Source organism: Rana temporaria, chromosome 8 (genome assembly GCF_905171775.1).
Source record: "Rana temporaria chromosome 8, aRanTem1.1, whole genome shotgun sequence".
Lineage (NCBI taxonomy): Eukaryota > Metazoa > Chordata > Amphibia > Anura > Ranidae > Rana > Rana temporaria.
Window position 1 is genome coordinate 184264772 of NC_053496.1, and position 15603 is coordinate 184280374.

At 47.6% G+C, this 15603-nt stretch overlaps 1 protein-coding gene and 1 long non-coding RNA gene across 2 annotated transcripts; both read right to left on the reverse strand.

Annotated features, from left to right (window-relative positions):
- Positions 1-4219: 4219 nt before the first annotated feature.
- LOC120909603 (gastrula zinc finger protein XlCGF17.1-like) lies at positions 4220-5383 on the reverse strand. The gene has a single exon (XM_040321356.1). The coding sequence runs from the start codon at positions 5351-5353 to the stop codon at positions 4460-4462; it is 894 nt and encodes a 297-aa protein (XP_040177290.1). The 5' UTR covers positions 5354-5383; the 3' UTR covers positions 4220-4459.
- Positions 5384-6848: 1465 nt separating this feature from the next.
- Positions 6849-8225, reverse strand: LOC120910747. Its single transcript, XR_005741560.1, has 3 exons — positions 8027-8225; positions 7159-7267; positions 6849-6884 (listed from the first exon to the last, which is right to left on the reverse strand). It is a non-coding gene; the product is annotated as an uncharacterized LOC120910747 (long non-coding RNA).
- Positions 8226-15603: the final 7378 nt, after the last annotated feature.

A 15603-nucleotide genomic window follows, 5' to 3' on the forward strand; every position in this document is an offset into this window, starting at 1 on the left:
AAGTCGTATTCGCGGACGACTTAGTAAAACGACGCAACCGACGGAAAAAGACGACGCTGACCCGACGCCATACTTAACATGGCATACGGCGGACTGGCATAAGGTTACCCCTCATATAGCAGGGGTAACCTTACGCTTACGGAAACGACGATGACGCGGCGCAAATTCTTCGGGAATTGGCGTATCAGGCTCATTTGCATAGTCATATGAGAACTGAACGTAAACGCCACCTAGCGGCCGACGTCGAATTACATCTAAGATCCGACGGTGTAAGTGACTTACACCTGTCGGATCTACGCCGTATCTATGCGAAAATGATTCTAGGAATCACTCGCATAGATACCCGGGGCCAAAAACAGAGATACGACGGAGTTTCCTGAGATACACCGTCGTAACTCTTCTGAGAATCTGGCCCCTTATCTGGTTTTATAGTCCACCAATGCCTCTCCACGAGGGAGTTCCAGCACCGTAGAGGCCTGGTGGTAAGATATGTGCACCCATGAGGAGACCGTATTGTATTGATTTCGGAACTGTCCTTTGCGAAGGAGGCTTGTAGGTAGGGTGACCACATGTCCCGGATTGGCCGGGACAGTCCCGCATTTTGCAGGTCTGTCCCGGGCAGCTTCATTCTGGGACAGTACAGTGTCCCGGAATGAAACTGACACAGCGAGCAGTCTGGAATGCGGGGAACATGGGGGAGAACTGAGCGGCCGATCTAATGCACGAAAGTAAGCTACAGCAGCGCAGCTTACTAAAACCCGGGAAGGGGGTGTCCATGAATGGGAGTTTGGAAATGTGGTCACCCTATTTGGAGGAGAGCAGGCCTGCCACGGAGAGATCAGACTACATTACAAGACCTCGTCTGGGCTGTGGTCCATCAGTGCCCCGAAGCGAGTGATTTCCAGCATCGTAGGGATATGTGCGTCCATGATGAGACTGGATTAAATTGATTTTGGAACATCTTTGCACAGGAGGTTTGCCAAAGAGCAGACACCCTACTGAAGAGGCTTTGTGGTCCTAAAAATTCTAACCATGAACATGGATTTTATGGTGGCTTTACTTGTCCCACTTCACAAAAGCAAATTGTTTCATGGATGATTATTAATTGTATAAAATATTTATTTTAATGTTGTTTTTAGGTTTTTATAAATAAAACCAATAAAACCTCAGCAGTGACACGCCCTCCTCCTCTCTCCTAGAGGGACCCAACCGGCAGTGACACCCCCTCCTTCTCTCTCCTAGAGGGACCCAACCGGCAGTGACACCCCCTCCTTCTCTCTCCTAGAGGGACCCAACCAGCAGTGACACCCCCTCCTTCTCTCTCCTAGAGGGACCCAACCAGCAGTGATACCCCCTCCTTCTCTCTCCTAGAGGGACCCAACCAGCAGTGACACCCCCTCCTTCTCTCTCCAAGAGGGACCCAACCGGCAGTGACACCCCCTCCTTCTCTCTCCTAGAGGGACCCAACCGGCAGTGACACCCCCTCCTTCTCTCTCCTAGAGGGACCCAACCAGCAGTGACACCCCCTCCTTCTCTCTCCTAGAGGGACCCAACCGGCAGTGACACCCCCTCCTTCTCTCTCCTAGAGGGACCCAACCGGCAGTGACACCCCCTCCTTCTCTCTCCTAGAGGGACCCAACCAGCAGTGACACCCCCTCCTTCTCTCTCCTAGAGGGACCCAACCAGCAGTGACACCCCCTCCTTCTCTCTCCTAGAGGGACCCAACCAGCAGTGACACCCCCTCCTTCTCTCTCCTAGAGAGACCCAACCAGCAGTGACACCCCCTCCTTCTCTCTCCTAGAGGGACCCAACCGACAGTGACACCCCCTCCTTCTCTCTCCTAGAGGGACCCAACCAGCAGTGACACCCCCTCCTTCTCTCTCCTAGAGGGACCCAACCAGCAGTGACACCCCCTCCTTCTCTCTCCTAGAGGGACCCAACCAGCAGTGACACCCCCTCCTTCTCTCTCCTAGAGGAACCCAACCGGCAGTGACACCCCCTCCTTCTCTCTCCTAGAGGGACCCAACCGGCAGTGACACCCCCTCCTTCTCTCTCCTAGAGGGACCCAACCAGCAGTGACACCCCCTCCTTCTCTCTCCTAGAGGGACCCAACCAGCAATGACACCCCCTCCTTCTCTCTCCTAGAGGGACCCAACCGGCAGTGACACCCCCTCCTTCTCTCTCCTAGAGGAACCCAACCAGCAGTGACACCCCTCCTTCTCTCTCTCCTAGAGGGACCCAACCAGCAGTGACACCCCCTCCTTCTCTCTCCTAGAGGGACCCAACCGGCAGTGACACCCCCTCCTTCTCTCTCCTAGAGGGACCCAACCGGCAGTGACACCCCCTCCTTCTCTCTCCTAGAGGAACCCAACCAGCAGTGACACCCCCTCCTTCTCTCTCCAAGAGGAACCCAACCAGCAGTGACACCCCCTCCTTCTCTCTCCTAGAGGGACCCAACCAGCAGTGACACCCCCTCCTTCTCTCTCCTAGAGGAACCCAACCAGCAGTGACACCCCCTCCTTCTCTCTCCTAGAGGGACCCAACCAGCAGTGACACCCCCTCCTTCTCTCTCCTAGAGGGACCCAACCAGCAGTGACACCCCCTCCTTCTCTCTCCTAGAAGGACCCAACCAGCAGTGACACCCCCTCCTTCTCTCTCCTAGAGGGACCCAACCAGCAGTGACACCCCCCTCCTTCTCTCTCCTAGAGGGACCCAACCAGCAGTGACACCCCCTCCTTCTCTCTCCTAGGGGGACCCAACCAGCAGTGACACCCCCTCCTTCTATCTCCTAGGGGGACCCAACCAGCAGTGACACCCCCTCCTTCTATCTCCTAGAGGGACCCAACCAGCAGTGACACCCCCTCCTTCTCTCTCCTAGAGGGACCCAACCAGCAGTGACACCCCCTCCTTCTCTCTCCTAGAGGGACCCAACCAGCAGTGACACCCCCTCCTTCTCTCTCCTAGAGGAACCCAACCAGCAGTGACACTCCCTCCTTCTCTCTCCTAGAGGGACCCAACCAGCAGTGACACCCCCCTCCTTCTCTCTCCTAGAGGGACCCAACCAGCAGTGACACCCCCTCCTTCTCTCTCCTAGAGGGACCCAACCAGCAGTGACACCCCCTCCTTCTCTCTCCTAGAGGGACCCAACCAGCAGTGACACCCCCTCCTTCTCTCTCCTAACAGAGGAAGCCAACCAGCAGTGACACCCCCTCCTTCTCTCTCCTAGAGGGACCCAACCAGCAGTGAAACTCCCTCCTTCTCTCTCCTAGAGGGACCCAACCAGCAGTGACACCCCCTCCTTCTCTCTCCTAGAGGGACCCAACCAGCAGTGACACCCCCTCCTTCTCTCTCCTAGAGGGACCCAACCAGCAGTGACACCCCCTCCTTCTCTCTCCTAGAGGGACCCAACCAGCAGTGACACCCCCTCCTTCTCTCTCCTAGAGGAACCCAACCAGCAGTGACACCCCCTCCTTCTCTCTCCTAGAGGGACTCAACCAGCAGTGACACCCCCTCCTTCTCTCTCCTAGAGGAACCCAACCAGCAGTGACACCCCCTCCTTCTCTCTCCTAGAGGGACCCAACCAGCAGTGACACCCCCTCCTTCTCTCTCCTAGAGGGACCCAACCGGCAGTGACACCCCCTCCTTCTCTCTCCTAGAGGGACCCAACCAGCAGTGACACCCCCTCCTTCTCTCTCCTAGAAGGACCCAACCAGCAGTGACACCCCCTCCTTCTCTCTCCTAGAGGGACCCAACCAGCAGTGACACCCCCCTCCTTCTCTCTCCTAGAGGGACCCAACCAGCAGTGACACCCCCTCCTTCTCTCTCCTAGAGGAACCCAACCAGCAGTGACACCCCCTCCTTCTCTCTCCTAGAGGGACCCAACCAGCAGTGACACCCCCTCCTTCTCTCTCCTAGAGGGACCCAACCAGCAGTGACACCCCCTCCTTCTCTCTCCTAGCAGAGGAAGCCAACCAGCAGTGACACCCCCTCCTTCTCTCTCCTAGAGGGACCCAACCAGCAGTGACACCCCCTCCTTCTCTCTCCTAGAGGGACCCAACCAGCAGTGACACTCCCTCCTTCTCTCTCCTAGAGGGACCCAACCAGCAGTGACACCCCCTCCTTCTCTCTCCTAGAGGAACCCAACCAGCAGTGACACCCCCTCCTTCTTTCTCCTAGCAGAGGAAGCCAGACAGAACTTTGAAGTCTTTAGTGATCTCTGATTTCCTTATAAAGTGTTTCTTCCATGATAAAGATCAGAGGAGCGCTCAGCCACGTGTTTTCTGAGGTGTATATCAAGGTGAGCTTCTTCCCAGTGTGAGATCTCTGATGTACGGCCAAATATGATCCATATAGAAGACATTTCCTGCACTGAGGACACTAAATCACATCGAGGGTTATGTGGGTTCTCTGATGTCTGATAGGAGTAGGACAAGACTACCATGAAAAACATTTCCAGCACTCAGAACACGAATACAGTTTCTGGCCTGTTGTGAGATTTTTGATGTTTGACAAGTTCAGATTTCCGTGAATAACATTTCCCGCACTCAGGGCAGGAAAACAGCTTTTTTTGCGTATGCCATGTTTGATGGGAGGTAAGAATAGACTTCCTGGAAAAACATTTCCCACACTCGGAACAGGTGAACGGCTTCTCCCCCGTGTGAGACCTCCGATGTTGGGTAAGACTGGTCTTGCCTGAAAAACATTTCCCGCAATCAGGGCAAGAATACGGCTTCTCCCCCGTGTGAGATCTTTGATGTATGGCAAGGTCTGATTTCCATGGAAAACATTTCCCACACTCAGGGCAGGCATAAGGCTTTTCGCCTGTGTGCAGTCTCTGATGTCTGGAGAGATGGGTCTTCTGGGAAAAAACTTTTTCACAGTCAGGGCAGGAATACAACTTCTCCCCCTTGTGCAATCTGTGATGTATGGAAAGACAGGACTTCCGTGAGAAACATTTTCCACACTCAGTACAGCAAAATGGCTTCTCCCCCGTATGGGATCTGTAATGTATGTCAAGCTTTGATTTATGAAGAAAACATTTTCCGCACTCAGAACAGCAATGAAGCTTCTCACCCGTGTGGAATCTCTGATGTACGGTAAGGCTTACTTCAGAGGTAAAAATTTCCCCACAATCAGGGCAGGAAAATTTTCTCTCCCTCTGAATCCCAGCCCCACCTCTCACAGTACAAGTTTGCTCGGAGTCAGAGGGATTCCATGGTCTATCCACACTGTGAAGTCCTCCATCCATAGTGGAGCTCATTGTCTTTTCTCCTCCACAATCTCCTGTGATGTCCTCATCTTCCATTTTACAACCTGGAGATAAAGTGAGACGATCCTTTGAGGGTTTCTCCATGGCGTGTCCTGGAAAAATAGAAAAACGTCGTCAATATATCTGAGAGGGTTACTTTACTTCCATCAAGATTCCATCTGGATCAGGTAGATATGAGTGAGGAGATGTTCTCTGTGGAGGTCCCAACCAGCTGGGACTCTTCCCCTCTTCAGTCAAAGGGCCTTTGGTCCTCCTCTGAGAGAAGACATTGGCTGATATCACTCAGCTCCCGCCCTACTCTAGACCAACCAGTGAGCAGTAAAAGAGCAGAAATAGGAGAAGAATATATTATGGGTCACCTGTGCTGATCTCTGTAGGAGTGTCCTCCTCTATGAATGTCCTCGTCATTTCAGCCTCCTCCGTATATTGCTGATCATCCCTCACATACGTCTCTTCTACGTCACACTCAGTTTTCATGATCATCAGATCTTCACCCTAAACCAACAGAATGGCAGAAAATAACATCGGTAACATAGAAGTATTTATGATGTGAGATCACATAGAAAATATCATCTTGTAGAGTCCACACATCATCTCCACATGTCAGAGTGTTCAATCACTTTATGTTCCCGACCCTCAACTCCACCTACCTGATGATGGTGGGGGATGGTGTGATCTTCCTGTGTGGAATCCCGGGAATACAGAGGACGGGGACATCTCTCTCGTGGGTTCCCATTACTGGATCCATCTGTAGGAAACACACACACTGACTGAATACATTGTTTCTATGTGTTTATCAGATGATGGGGGATCTAGGTGGAGCCTCCGTACTGCTCTCTGAATATATTATGGGTCACCTGTGCTGATCTCTGTAGGAGTGTCCTCCTCTATGAATGTCCTCGTCATTCCAGCCTCCTCCGTATATTGCTGATCATCCCTCACATACGTCTCTTCTGCTTCATCCTCAACTTTCATGATCATCAGATCTTCACCCTAAACCAAGAAAACATCTTGAAGGATCCATACACCACCTCCACAAGTCATTGTCATGTTCTAGATGCTTCATCCCACCAACCTGATCTTCCTGTGTGGAATCCCGGGAATACAGAGGACGGGGACATCTCTCTGGTGGGTTCCCATTACTGGATCCATCTGTAGGAAACACACACACTGACTGAATACATTGTTTCTATGTGTTTATCAGATGATGGGGGATCTAGGTGGAGCCTCCGTACTGCTCTCTCCTTTACAATAAAGTCTCCTCTTACCCGGTGATGTGAGGGGCGGCTGATTGTCCATCATGACGTCATTGTAGAGATCCTTGTGTCCTTCTAAATACTCCCACTCCTCCATGGAGAAATAGACAGTGACATCCTGACACCTTATAGGAACCTGACACACACAATGATACAGTCACCATCCAGACACACCCCTTGTCTGTTACTGGATAATGTCCCAGAATTCCCAGAATCCTCCTCACCTCTCCTGTCAGCAGCTTCATCATCTTCTTGGTGACTTCTAGAATCTTCTCCATGTTGTGTCTCGGAGGTTTTAGGGAGTCACATGGAGGCACTGTGATGGTCATATGATCACCTGACTTCACAAGAGGAAATCTCTGTATTGGAGAACCAATAGGAATATCATGTTAGACTCCCAGAATCCTCCTCACCTCTCCGGTCAGGTCTGTGTTTTATTAATAGAGATAAGAGTGATGTCATGTGACCTCCCAGAATCCTCCTCACCTCTCCAGTCAGGTCTGTGTTTTTATTAATAGAGATAAAAGTGATGTCATGTGACCTCCCAGAACCCTCCTCACCTCTCCAGTCAGGTCTGTGTTTTATTAATAGAGATAAGAGTGATGTCATGTGACCTCCCAGAATCCTCCTCACCTCTCCGGTCAGCAGGTAGATGATCTCCAGGGTGAGGTTTAGTATCTTTTCGATCATGTGACTCTGGTTCTCCTCCATTCTTATTGGTCATGTGATCTATACAGGTTTCCTATAGACCAATAATTGATTGTTACTGGGTGTAAATATTAAAAATTCCATCCAACTTACTGAGATGGAAATGCATTAACTCAGAGGCTGAACCCCCTACACACCCCCATACATACAAACCATGATGACTTACTATGTAATGAAAATAAATCTGTACCTCTCCTTCCACCAAAACCATAGAGCAACACTCTGATGCAGACAACATGCTGGCCGAAATCTTCTTCAGAAACCAAATTCTTCCCGGTCTTTCCATTTCCTGATCCTCCTCTGTGATTTTTCTAATCAAACTCAATGTCACTACTGTGTCTTTGTACCATATCCCTGTCCTGTGATGAGGAGGAGACCAGCAGGAGGAATCACAGAGCTCTGTGGAGGACCAGGAGATCGCCACTCCCTGGTTGTGTTGGATTCTGAAGAAGACTTCAGCCTGCATCGGCGCTTCATTCAGAGAGGTAAGAACTTGGAAACCTTTTATTTGGGATTGACGTTTGGTGACAATGTGATCGGGTTACACCCACTTATGTTTTATGTCACCATTACTTTTCTTTTCTACCAGTGTTTTCACTTCAATACGGGAAATCATCTGAAATCTGAGTACTGAGAGTGATAAAAACACTTTGGGCAGATAAATAGTATATTGATTTGTCTGTGTGTACATCAGACTGAAATGAGGGACAATTAAAGGGGAAAGATGGACAGATAAATTTGGTTCTAAATAATAGACAATGATCAGAGCTATGATAAAATAATATCTTATTACCTCCTCTGCTGCCAGTTCCAGCAAATCTTCTTCTTTATAATTCCTCAAACACAGAACTTCCTGTCTGAGCCTGACAACACTTCCTGTCTGCCCCTGACATCACTTCCTGCCCTCCATACAGACTTCCTGTCTGGCTAGATGTGAGATCACCACCTTGTGGAGCTCAGAGGGACTGCAGCCCTGAGGAACATGGCCCTAAGGCCTCATGTACACGGGGAAGTTGAAAATTTCTTCGGAACGCTGGAAACTGGTGATAAACGACAGTGAAAAACCTCCGTTTAACAGCTTTTACAAACTGAGTTTAGCAGCTGTTGAGGTTAGAAGCTTTTTTAAAGATAACCTCAGGAGACCCTCTCAAATGTCCACAATGCGGGGAAAACATGTAAATTATTAACTATTTCAGCCATTTTGTGAGAAAAGAGAGCAGTGTGCTTTAAGAATGGAGCCTCTCTCTAGAGCTCTGCCAATCGGTCTCTCTCTCTGCTTCTCTCTCTCTGATGTCTCTCTCTCTGCTGATTGTCTCTCTCTGCTGTCTGTCTCTCTTTCTCTGCCTGTCTCTCTCTTTCTCTGCCTGTCTCTCTCTCTCTCTTTCTGCCTGTTTCTCTCTTTCTGTGCCTATCTTTATCGTTGTTCCTGTCTCTACCTCTTTTGCTGTGCCTCTCTCTCTCTCTCTCTCTCTCTGCCTGTGTGTGTGTGCCTCTGTCAGGAATGGTGTCATTACTGGGCTCACCTGCTGGTGGCACTGTTGCGTTCGGTACCAGTGGGTGTAGTTCTGGTGGCCAACAACGGGTGTCTCTCCACCTAGACTTTCAACCAGCCATCAAACACACCTGATCTGGGTCTGCTGGACTATATAAGCCCGCCCCTTAACCAGAGCTCAATGCTCCAGAATTGCTTCTGTAAGCCCTGTCCCTACCTGAACCCGATTCTGATCCGTTTACTGCCTTGTCCTGGACTCTGACACATCCCCCCCCCCCCCACCCCCGAAAATTGTGTTTCTTCCATATCTTACATGTTCCTCTTTAAGAACGCTTATAAACGAAAACGTGGCTAAACTCAGGTTACAGGTTACATTTTTTTGGGTTCCGGAAAAAGCCTCTAAATTCAACTCCCTTAAAACAACTGTAAACGACCCTGTGTACATGTACTGATAAGATAACATAGAGGAGAGATCGGGGATCCTGTGTACATGTACTGATAAGATAACATAGAGGAGAGATCGGGGATCGTGTGTACATGTACTGATAAGATAACATAGAGGAGAGATCGGGGATCCTGTGTACATGTACTGATAAGATAACACAGAGAAGAGATCGGGGATCCTGTGTACATGTACTGATAAGATAACATAGAGGAGAGATCGGGGATCCTGTGTACATGTACTGATAAGATAACAGAGGAGAGATCGGGGATCCTGTGTACATGTACTGATAAGATAACATAGAGGAGATTGGGGATCGTGTGTACATGTACTGATAAGATAACAGAGGAGAGATCGGGGATCCTGTGTACATGTACTGATAAGATAACACAGAGGAGAGATCGGGGATCCTGTGTACATGTACTGATAAGATAACATAGAGGAGAGATCGGGGATCCTGTGTACATGTACTAATAAGATAACATAGAGGAGAGATCGGGGATCCTGTGTACATGTACTGATAAGATAACACAGAGGAGAGATCGGGGATCCTGTGTACATGTACTGATAAGATAACATAGAGGAGAGATCGGGGATCCTGTGTACATGTACTGATAAGATAACACAGAGAAGAGATCGGGGATCCTGTGTACATGTACTGATAAGATAACATAGAGGAGATTGGGGATCGTGTGTACATGTACTGATAAGATAACAGAGGAGAGATCGGGGATCCTGTGTACATGTACTGATAAGATAACATAGTGGAGAGATCGGGGATCCTGTGTACATGTACTGATAAGATAACACAGAGGAGAGATCGGGGATCCTGTGTACATGTACTGATAAGATAACATAGAGGAGAGATCGGGGATCCTGTGTACATGTACTAATAAGATAACATAGAGGAGAGATCGGGGATCCTGTGTACATGTACTGATAAGATAACACAGAGGAGAGATCGGGGATCCTGTGTACATGTACTGATAAGATAACATAGAGGAGAGATCGGGGATCCTGTGTACATGTACTAATAAGATAACATAGAGGAGAGATCGGGGATCCTGTGTACATGTACTGATAAGATAACATAGAGGAGAGATCGGGGATCCTGTGTACATGTAGTGATAAGATAACATAGAGGAGAGATTGGGGATCCTGTGAACATGTACTGATAAGATAACATAGAGGAGAGATGGGGGATCCTGTGTACATGTACTGATAAGATAACATAGAGGAGAGATCGGGGATCCTGTGTACATGTACTGATAAGATAACATAGAGGAGAGATCGGGGATCCTGTGTACATGTACTGATAAGATAACATAGAGGAGAGATCGGGAATCCTGTGTACATGTACTGATAAGATAACATAGTGGAGAGATCGGGTTTCCTGTGTACATGTACTGATAAGATAACAGAGGAGAGATTGGGGATCCTGTGTACATGTACTGATAAGATAACATAGAGGAGAGATCGGGTTTCCTGTGTACATGTACTGATAAGATAACAGAGGAGAGATCGGGGATCCTGTGTACATGTACTGATAAGATAACATAGAGGAGAGATCGGGGATCCTGTGTACATGTACTGATAAGATAACATAGAGGAGAGATCGGGGATCCTGTGTACATGTACTGATAAGATAACATAGAGGAGAGATCGGGGATCCTGTGTACATGTACTGATAAGATAACATAGAGGAGAGATCAGGGATCGTGTGTACATGTACTGATAAGATAACAGAGGAGAGATCGGGGATCCTGTGTACATGTACTGATAAGATAACACAGAGGAGAGATCGGGGATCCTGTGTACATGTACTGATAAGATAACATAGAGGAGAGATCTGGGATCCTGTGTACATGTACTGATAAGATAACATAGAGGAGAGATCGGGGATCCTGTGTACATGTACTGATAAGATAACATAGAGGAGAGATCGGGGATCGTGTGTACATGTACTGATAGGATAACATAGAGGAGAGATCGGGGATCCTGTGTACATGTACTGATAAGATAACATAGAGGAGAGATCGGGGATCCTGTGTACATGTACTGATAAGATAACATAGAGGAGAGATCGGGGATCCTGTGTACATGTACTGATAAGATAACAGAGGAGAGATCGGGGATCCTGTGTACATGTACTGATAAGATAACACAGAGGAGAGATTGGGGATCCTGTGTACATATACTGATAAGATAACATAGAGGAGAGATCGGGGATCCTGTGTACATGTACTGATAAGATAACACAGAGAAGAGATCGGGGATCCTGTGTACATGTACTGATAAGATAACACAGAGGAGAGATCGGGGATCCTGTGTACATATACTGATAAGATAACATAGAGGAGAGATCGGGGATCCTGTGTACATGTACTGATAAGATAACACAGAGAAGAGATCGGGGATCCTGTGTACATGTACTGATAAGATAACATAGAGAAGAGATCGGGGATCCTGTGTACATGTACTGATAAGATAACACAGAGGAGAGATCGGGGATCCTGTGTACATGTACTGATAAGATAACATAGAGGAGAGATCGGGGATCCTGTGTACATGTACTGATAAGATAACATAGAGGAGAGATCGGGGATCCTGTGTACATGTACTGATAAGATAACATAGAGGAGATTTGGGATCGTGTGTACATGTACTGATAAGATAACAGAGGAGAGATCGGGGATCCTGTGTACATGTACTGATAAGATAACACAGAGGAGAGATCGGGGATCCTGTGTACATGTACTGATAAGATAACATAGAGGAGAGATCGGGGATCCTGTGTACATGTACTAATAAGATAACATAGAGGAGAGATCGGGGATCCTGTGTACATGTACTGATAAGATAACATAGAGGAGAGATCGGGGATCCTGTGTACATGTACTGATAAGATAACATAGAGGAGAGATCGGGGATCCTGTGTACATGTACTGATAAGATAACATAGAGGAGATATCGGGGATCCTGTGTACATGTACTGATAAGATAACAGAGGAGAGATTGGGGATCCTGTGTACATGTACTGATAAGATAACATAGAGGAGAGATTGGGGATCCTGTGTACATGTACCGATAAGATAACATAGTGGAGAGATCGGGAATCCTGTGTACATGTACTGATAAGATAACACAGAGGAGAGATCGGGGATCCTGTGTACATGTACTGATAAGATAACACAGAGGAGAGATCGGGGATCCTGTGTACATGTACTGATAAGATAACATAGAGGAGAGATCGGGGATCCTGTGTACATGTACTGATAAGATAACACAGAGGAGAGATCGGGGATCCTGTGTACATGTACCGATAAGATAACATAGAGGAGAGATCGGGGATCCTGTGTACATGTACTGATAAGATAACATAGAGGAGAGATCGGGGATCGTGTGTACATGTACTGATAAGATAACATAGAGGAGAGATCGGGGATCGTGTGTACATGTACTGATAAGATAACATAGAGGAGAGATCGGGGATCCTGTGAACATGTACTGATAAGATAACAGAGGAGAGATTGGGGATCCTGTGTACATGTACTGATAAGATAACACAGAGGAGAGATCGGGGATCGTGTGTACATGTACTGATAAGATAACACAGAGGAGAGTTCAGAAGCCGTTGAAAAAAATGCTTAACTGCTCCTAAACGTCCGTTTACCAGCAGCAGTGTACATGAGGCCTACAAGTAAGCAATTTCTTGAATCCTAAATAATAATTTAGACCAAGGGTAGGCAACCTTAAAGAGGTGGGGATCTAAATGAACAAAGAGACAAAAGCTCCTTACAGAATAAAATCCTTTTAGGTTTATTGCAAAATATTGTAAAATATTGCACTTGCAACAACAAAGATCAATATAAAAGCCTTAGGTTTGTTGTTTCGAGGGAGATCCCCCTAAGCGTTTCGTCAAAATGACGTCCAGGTGCACGTTTGTGTGCGTTTACCATGAACTTCCAGTACTCTTTCTTCCAGGTGACGTTAGTCCTTGTCTTTGATCAATCAGAGGACTATAAAATATTTTCCGACATTTTTATGTTAATATTTAATTATTTGCAAGTAGAAAACAATAGAACTAATGCAAACATCCCGTACCGCCCATTACGGGTCATGAATATCGCAAATACAACGTGTTTTGTCCACAGAGGTTATACAACATTCAAACATCGTAATGAAAATTCACAGCAATGGTGGGATTGTGTACATAACTTTACCAATAAAGCCTGTACAGTCTAACAATGATTCTGTCTGTTTCGTCTCCTATACACTATATTACCAAAAGTATTGGGACACCTACATGCACATGAACTTTAATGGCACAAAGCAAGGCCCATAAAGACATGGATGAGCAAGTTTGGGGTGGAGTAACTTGACTGACCTGCACAGAGTCCTGAACTCAACCCCCGACAGAACACTTTTGGCATGAATTAGAGTGGAGACTGCGATCCAGACCTTCTCGTTAGGGTTGCCACATCATCCCTTTAATCCAGGACACATATTAATTACACAGGTTCTGTGGCTGATTAAGGAGGTAATTAAACTCACTTGGTGCCTTATCTGCATTAAATCAGCCTCAGAAACTGTGTATTTCATATGTGTCCTGGATTAAAGGGATGATGTACTTCTCGTCCAACATCAATGCCTGACCTCACAAATGCGCTTCCGGATGAATGGTCAAACATTCCCATAGACACCCTCCTAAACCTTGTGGACGGCCTTCCTAGAAGAGTTGAAGCTGTTATAGCTGCAAAGGGTGGGCCAACTCTGTATTAAACCCTACGGACTAAGACTGGAATGCCATTAAAGTTTATATGCTTGAAAAGGCAGGCGCCCCAATACTTTTGGTAATATAGTGTATATTTCTTTCCGCCTTGGTGGGAGTAGAGATGTACCCATCTATAAGGATATACAGTACATATACACACAGCACAAGCCTGCAGTTCCTCTGCGCGCCACAAGATGGTGATCTTACTTTGACCCAGACAGGAAGTCTCTATGGAAGGCAGGAAGTGATGTCAGGAATAAATAGGAACTTTCGGGTGAGAGGTGAGTCGGGAGGAAGTCGAGGGAAGACATTGCTGGAAGTGGCAACAGAGGAGGTAATAAGATCTTATTTTATAGTAACCCCCCCCCCCCCCCCCGTCATGTGAGCACTGCTAAGTCATACAGCAAATGTTCATTAATACGTACAGGAATTTAAAGTGGAGGTTCACCCAGAACTAACATTTTTTAACCTTAGATTCCTGCTCATTTTGTCTAGGGGAATTGGCTAGTTGTTTTAAAATCGAAGCTGTATTTACCGTTGTAGAGAGCGATCTTCTCCGCCGCTTCCGGGTATGGGCTTCGGGACTGAGAGTTCCTATTTTGATTGACAGGCTTCAGACAGTCGCATCCATCGCGTCACGATTTTACGAAAGTAGCCGAACGTCGGTGCGCAGGCACAGTATAGAGCCGCACCGACGTTCGGCTACTCGTGACGCGATGGATGCGACCGTCGGAAGCCTGTCGGAAGACTGTCAATCAAAATAGGAACGCCCACTCCCGAAGACCATACCCGGAAGCGGCGGAGAAGATCGCTCTCTACAACGGTAAGTACAGCTTCGACTTTTATGGGTGAACTCCCGCTTTAATATTCAGAAAAGAGTAACGAGAAATAGAGTAGATAAAGACCCTGGCGAAAGGAGAGATGAGAGAGGAAGGACCCAAAATTTCAGGAGTGGAAAAAACAACTTTCTTAAAAAAGAAGTATGGGTTACATTTTTATTTGAGATTCATACTTACCTCGCTGGATGGAGCACCAGACTGATGCTCCAGCTGTCCCCCGCAGTCTGTGCACTGAGAACCGAGCCACTGAACATCGTCGCTGGCTCGGTTCTCACAGATCCCTGAGAGGAAAGAGGCTGACTGTCAATCAGCCTCTTTCCTCTCTGCTTCTCCATGAGCATTGAAGTCCAGAGCCGGGGAGAGGCTGTCTCAGCGGCTCGCTGAGACTGCCATCAATCAGGGCAGCTGGCGGATCCTGACATGGAAGTCGTGATGAAGCGCTGCCCCGACTGATGGCAGTGACGTCAGCGGAGAGCAGGCTTCAGACTGCTCTCCGCTGAAAATGGGTCACAGGAGTGCAAAATTACCCTTAGGAGAAGCCCAGCCTAAAAAGCTCAGGCTGGGCTTCTCCTTTAAGGACACGGAATGAACCAAACTGCCCTGGGTTCCGGTTTGAGTGGGGTTTGATCACAGTTAAATAAGTTTGGATGCTGGAGACCTCCTTGAAATTTATGGGAGCCGAACCTGACAAATCTAAAACACCCATCCGTTCTCTAATCCTCCTACATAGTAAGAACCCGAAAATGACTACTATTATGCCACTTGTTAATGGCGCCTGACCATTCGATTCTGCTATAGATTTTCAGGGGGATCCCCACGCAAT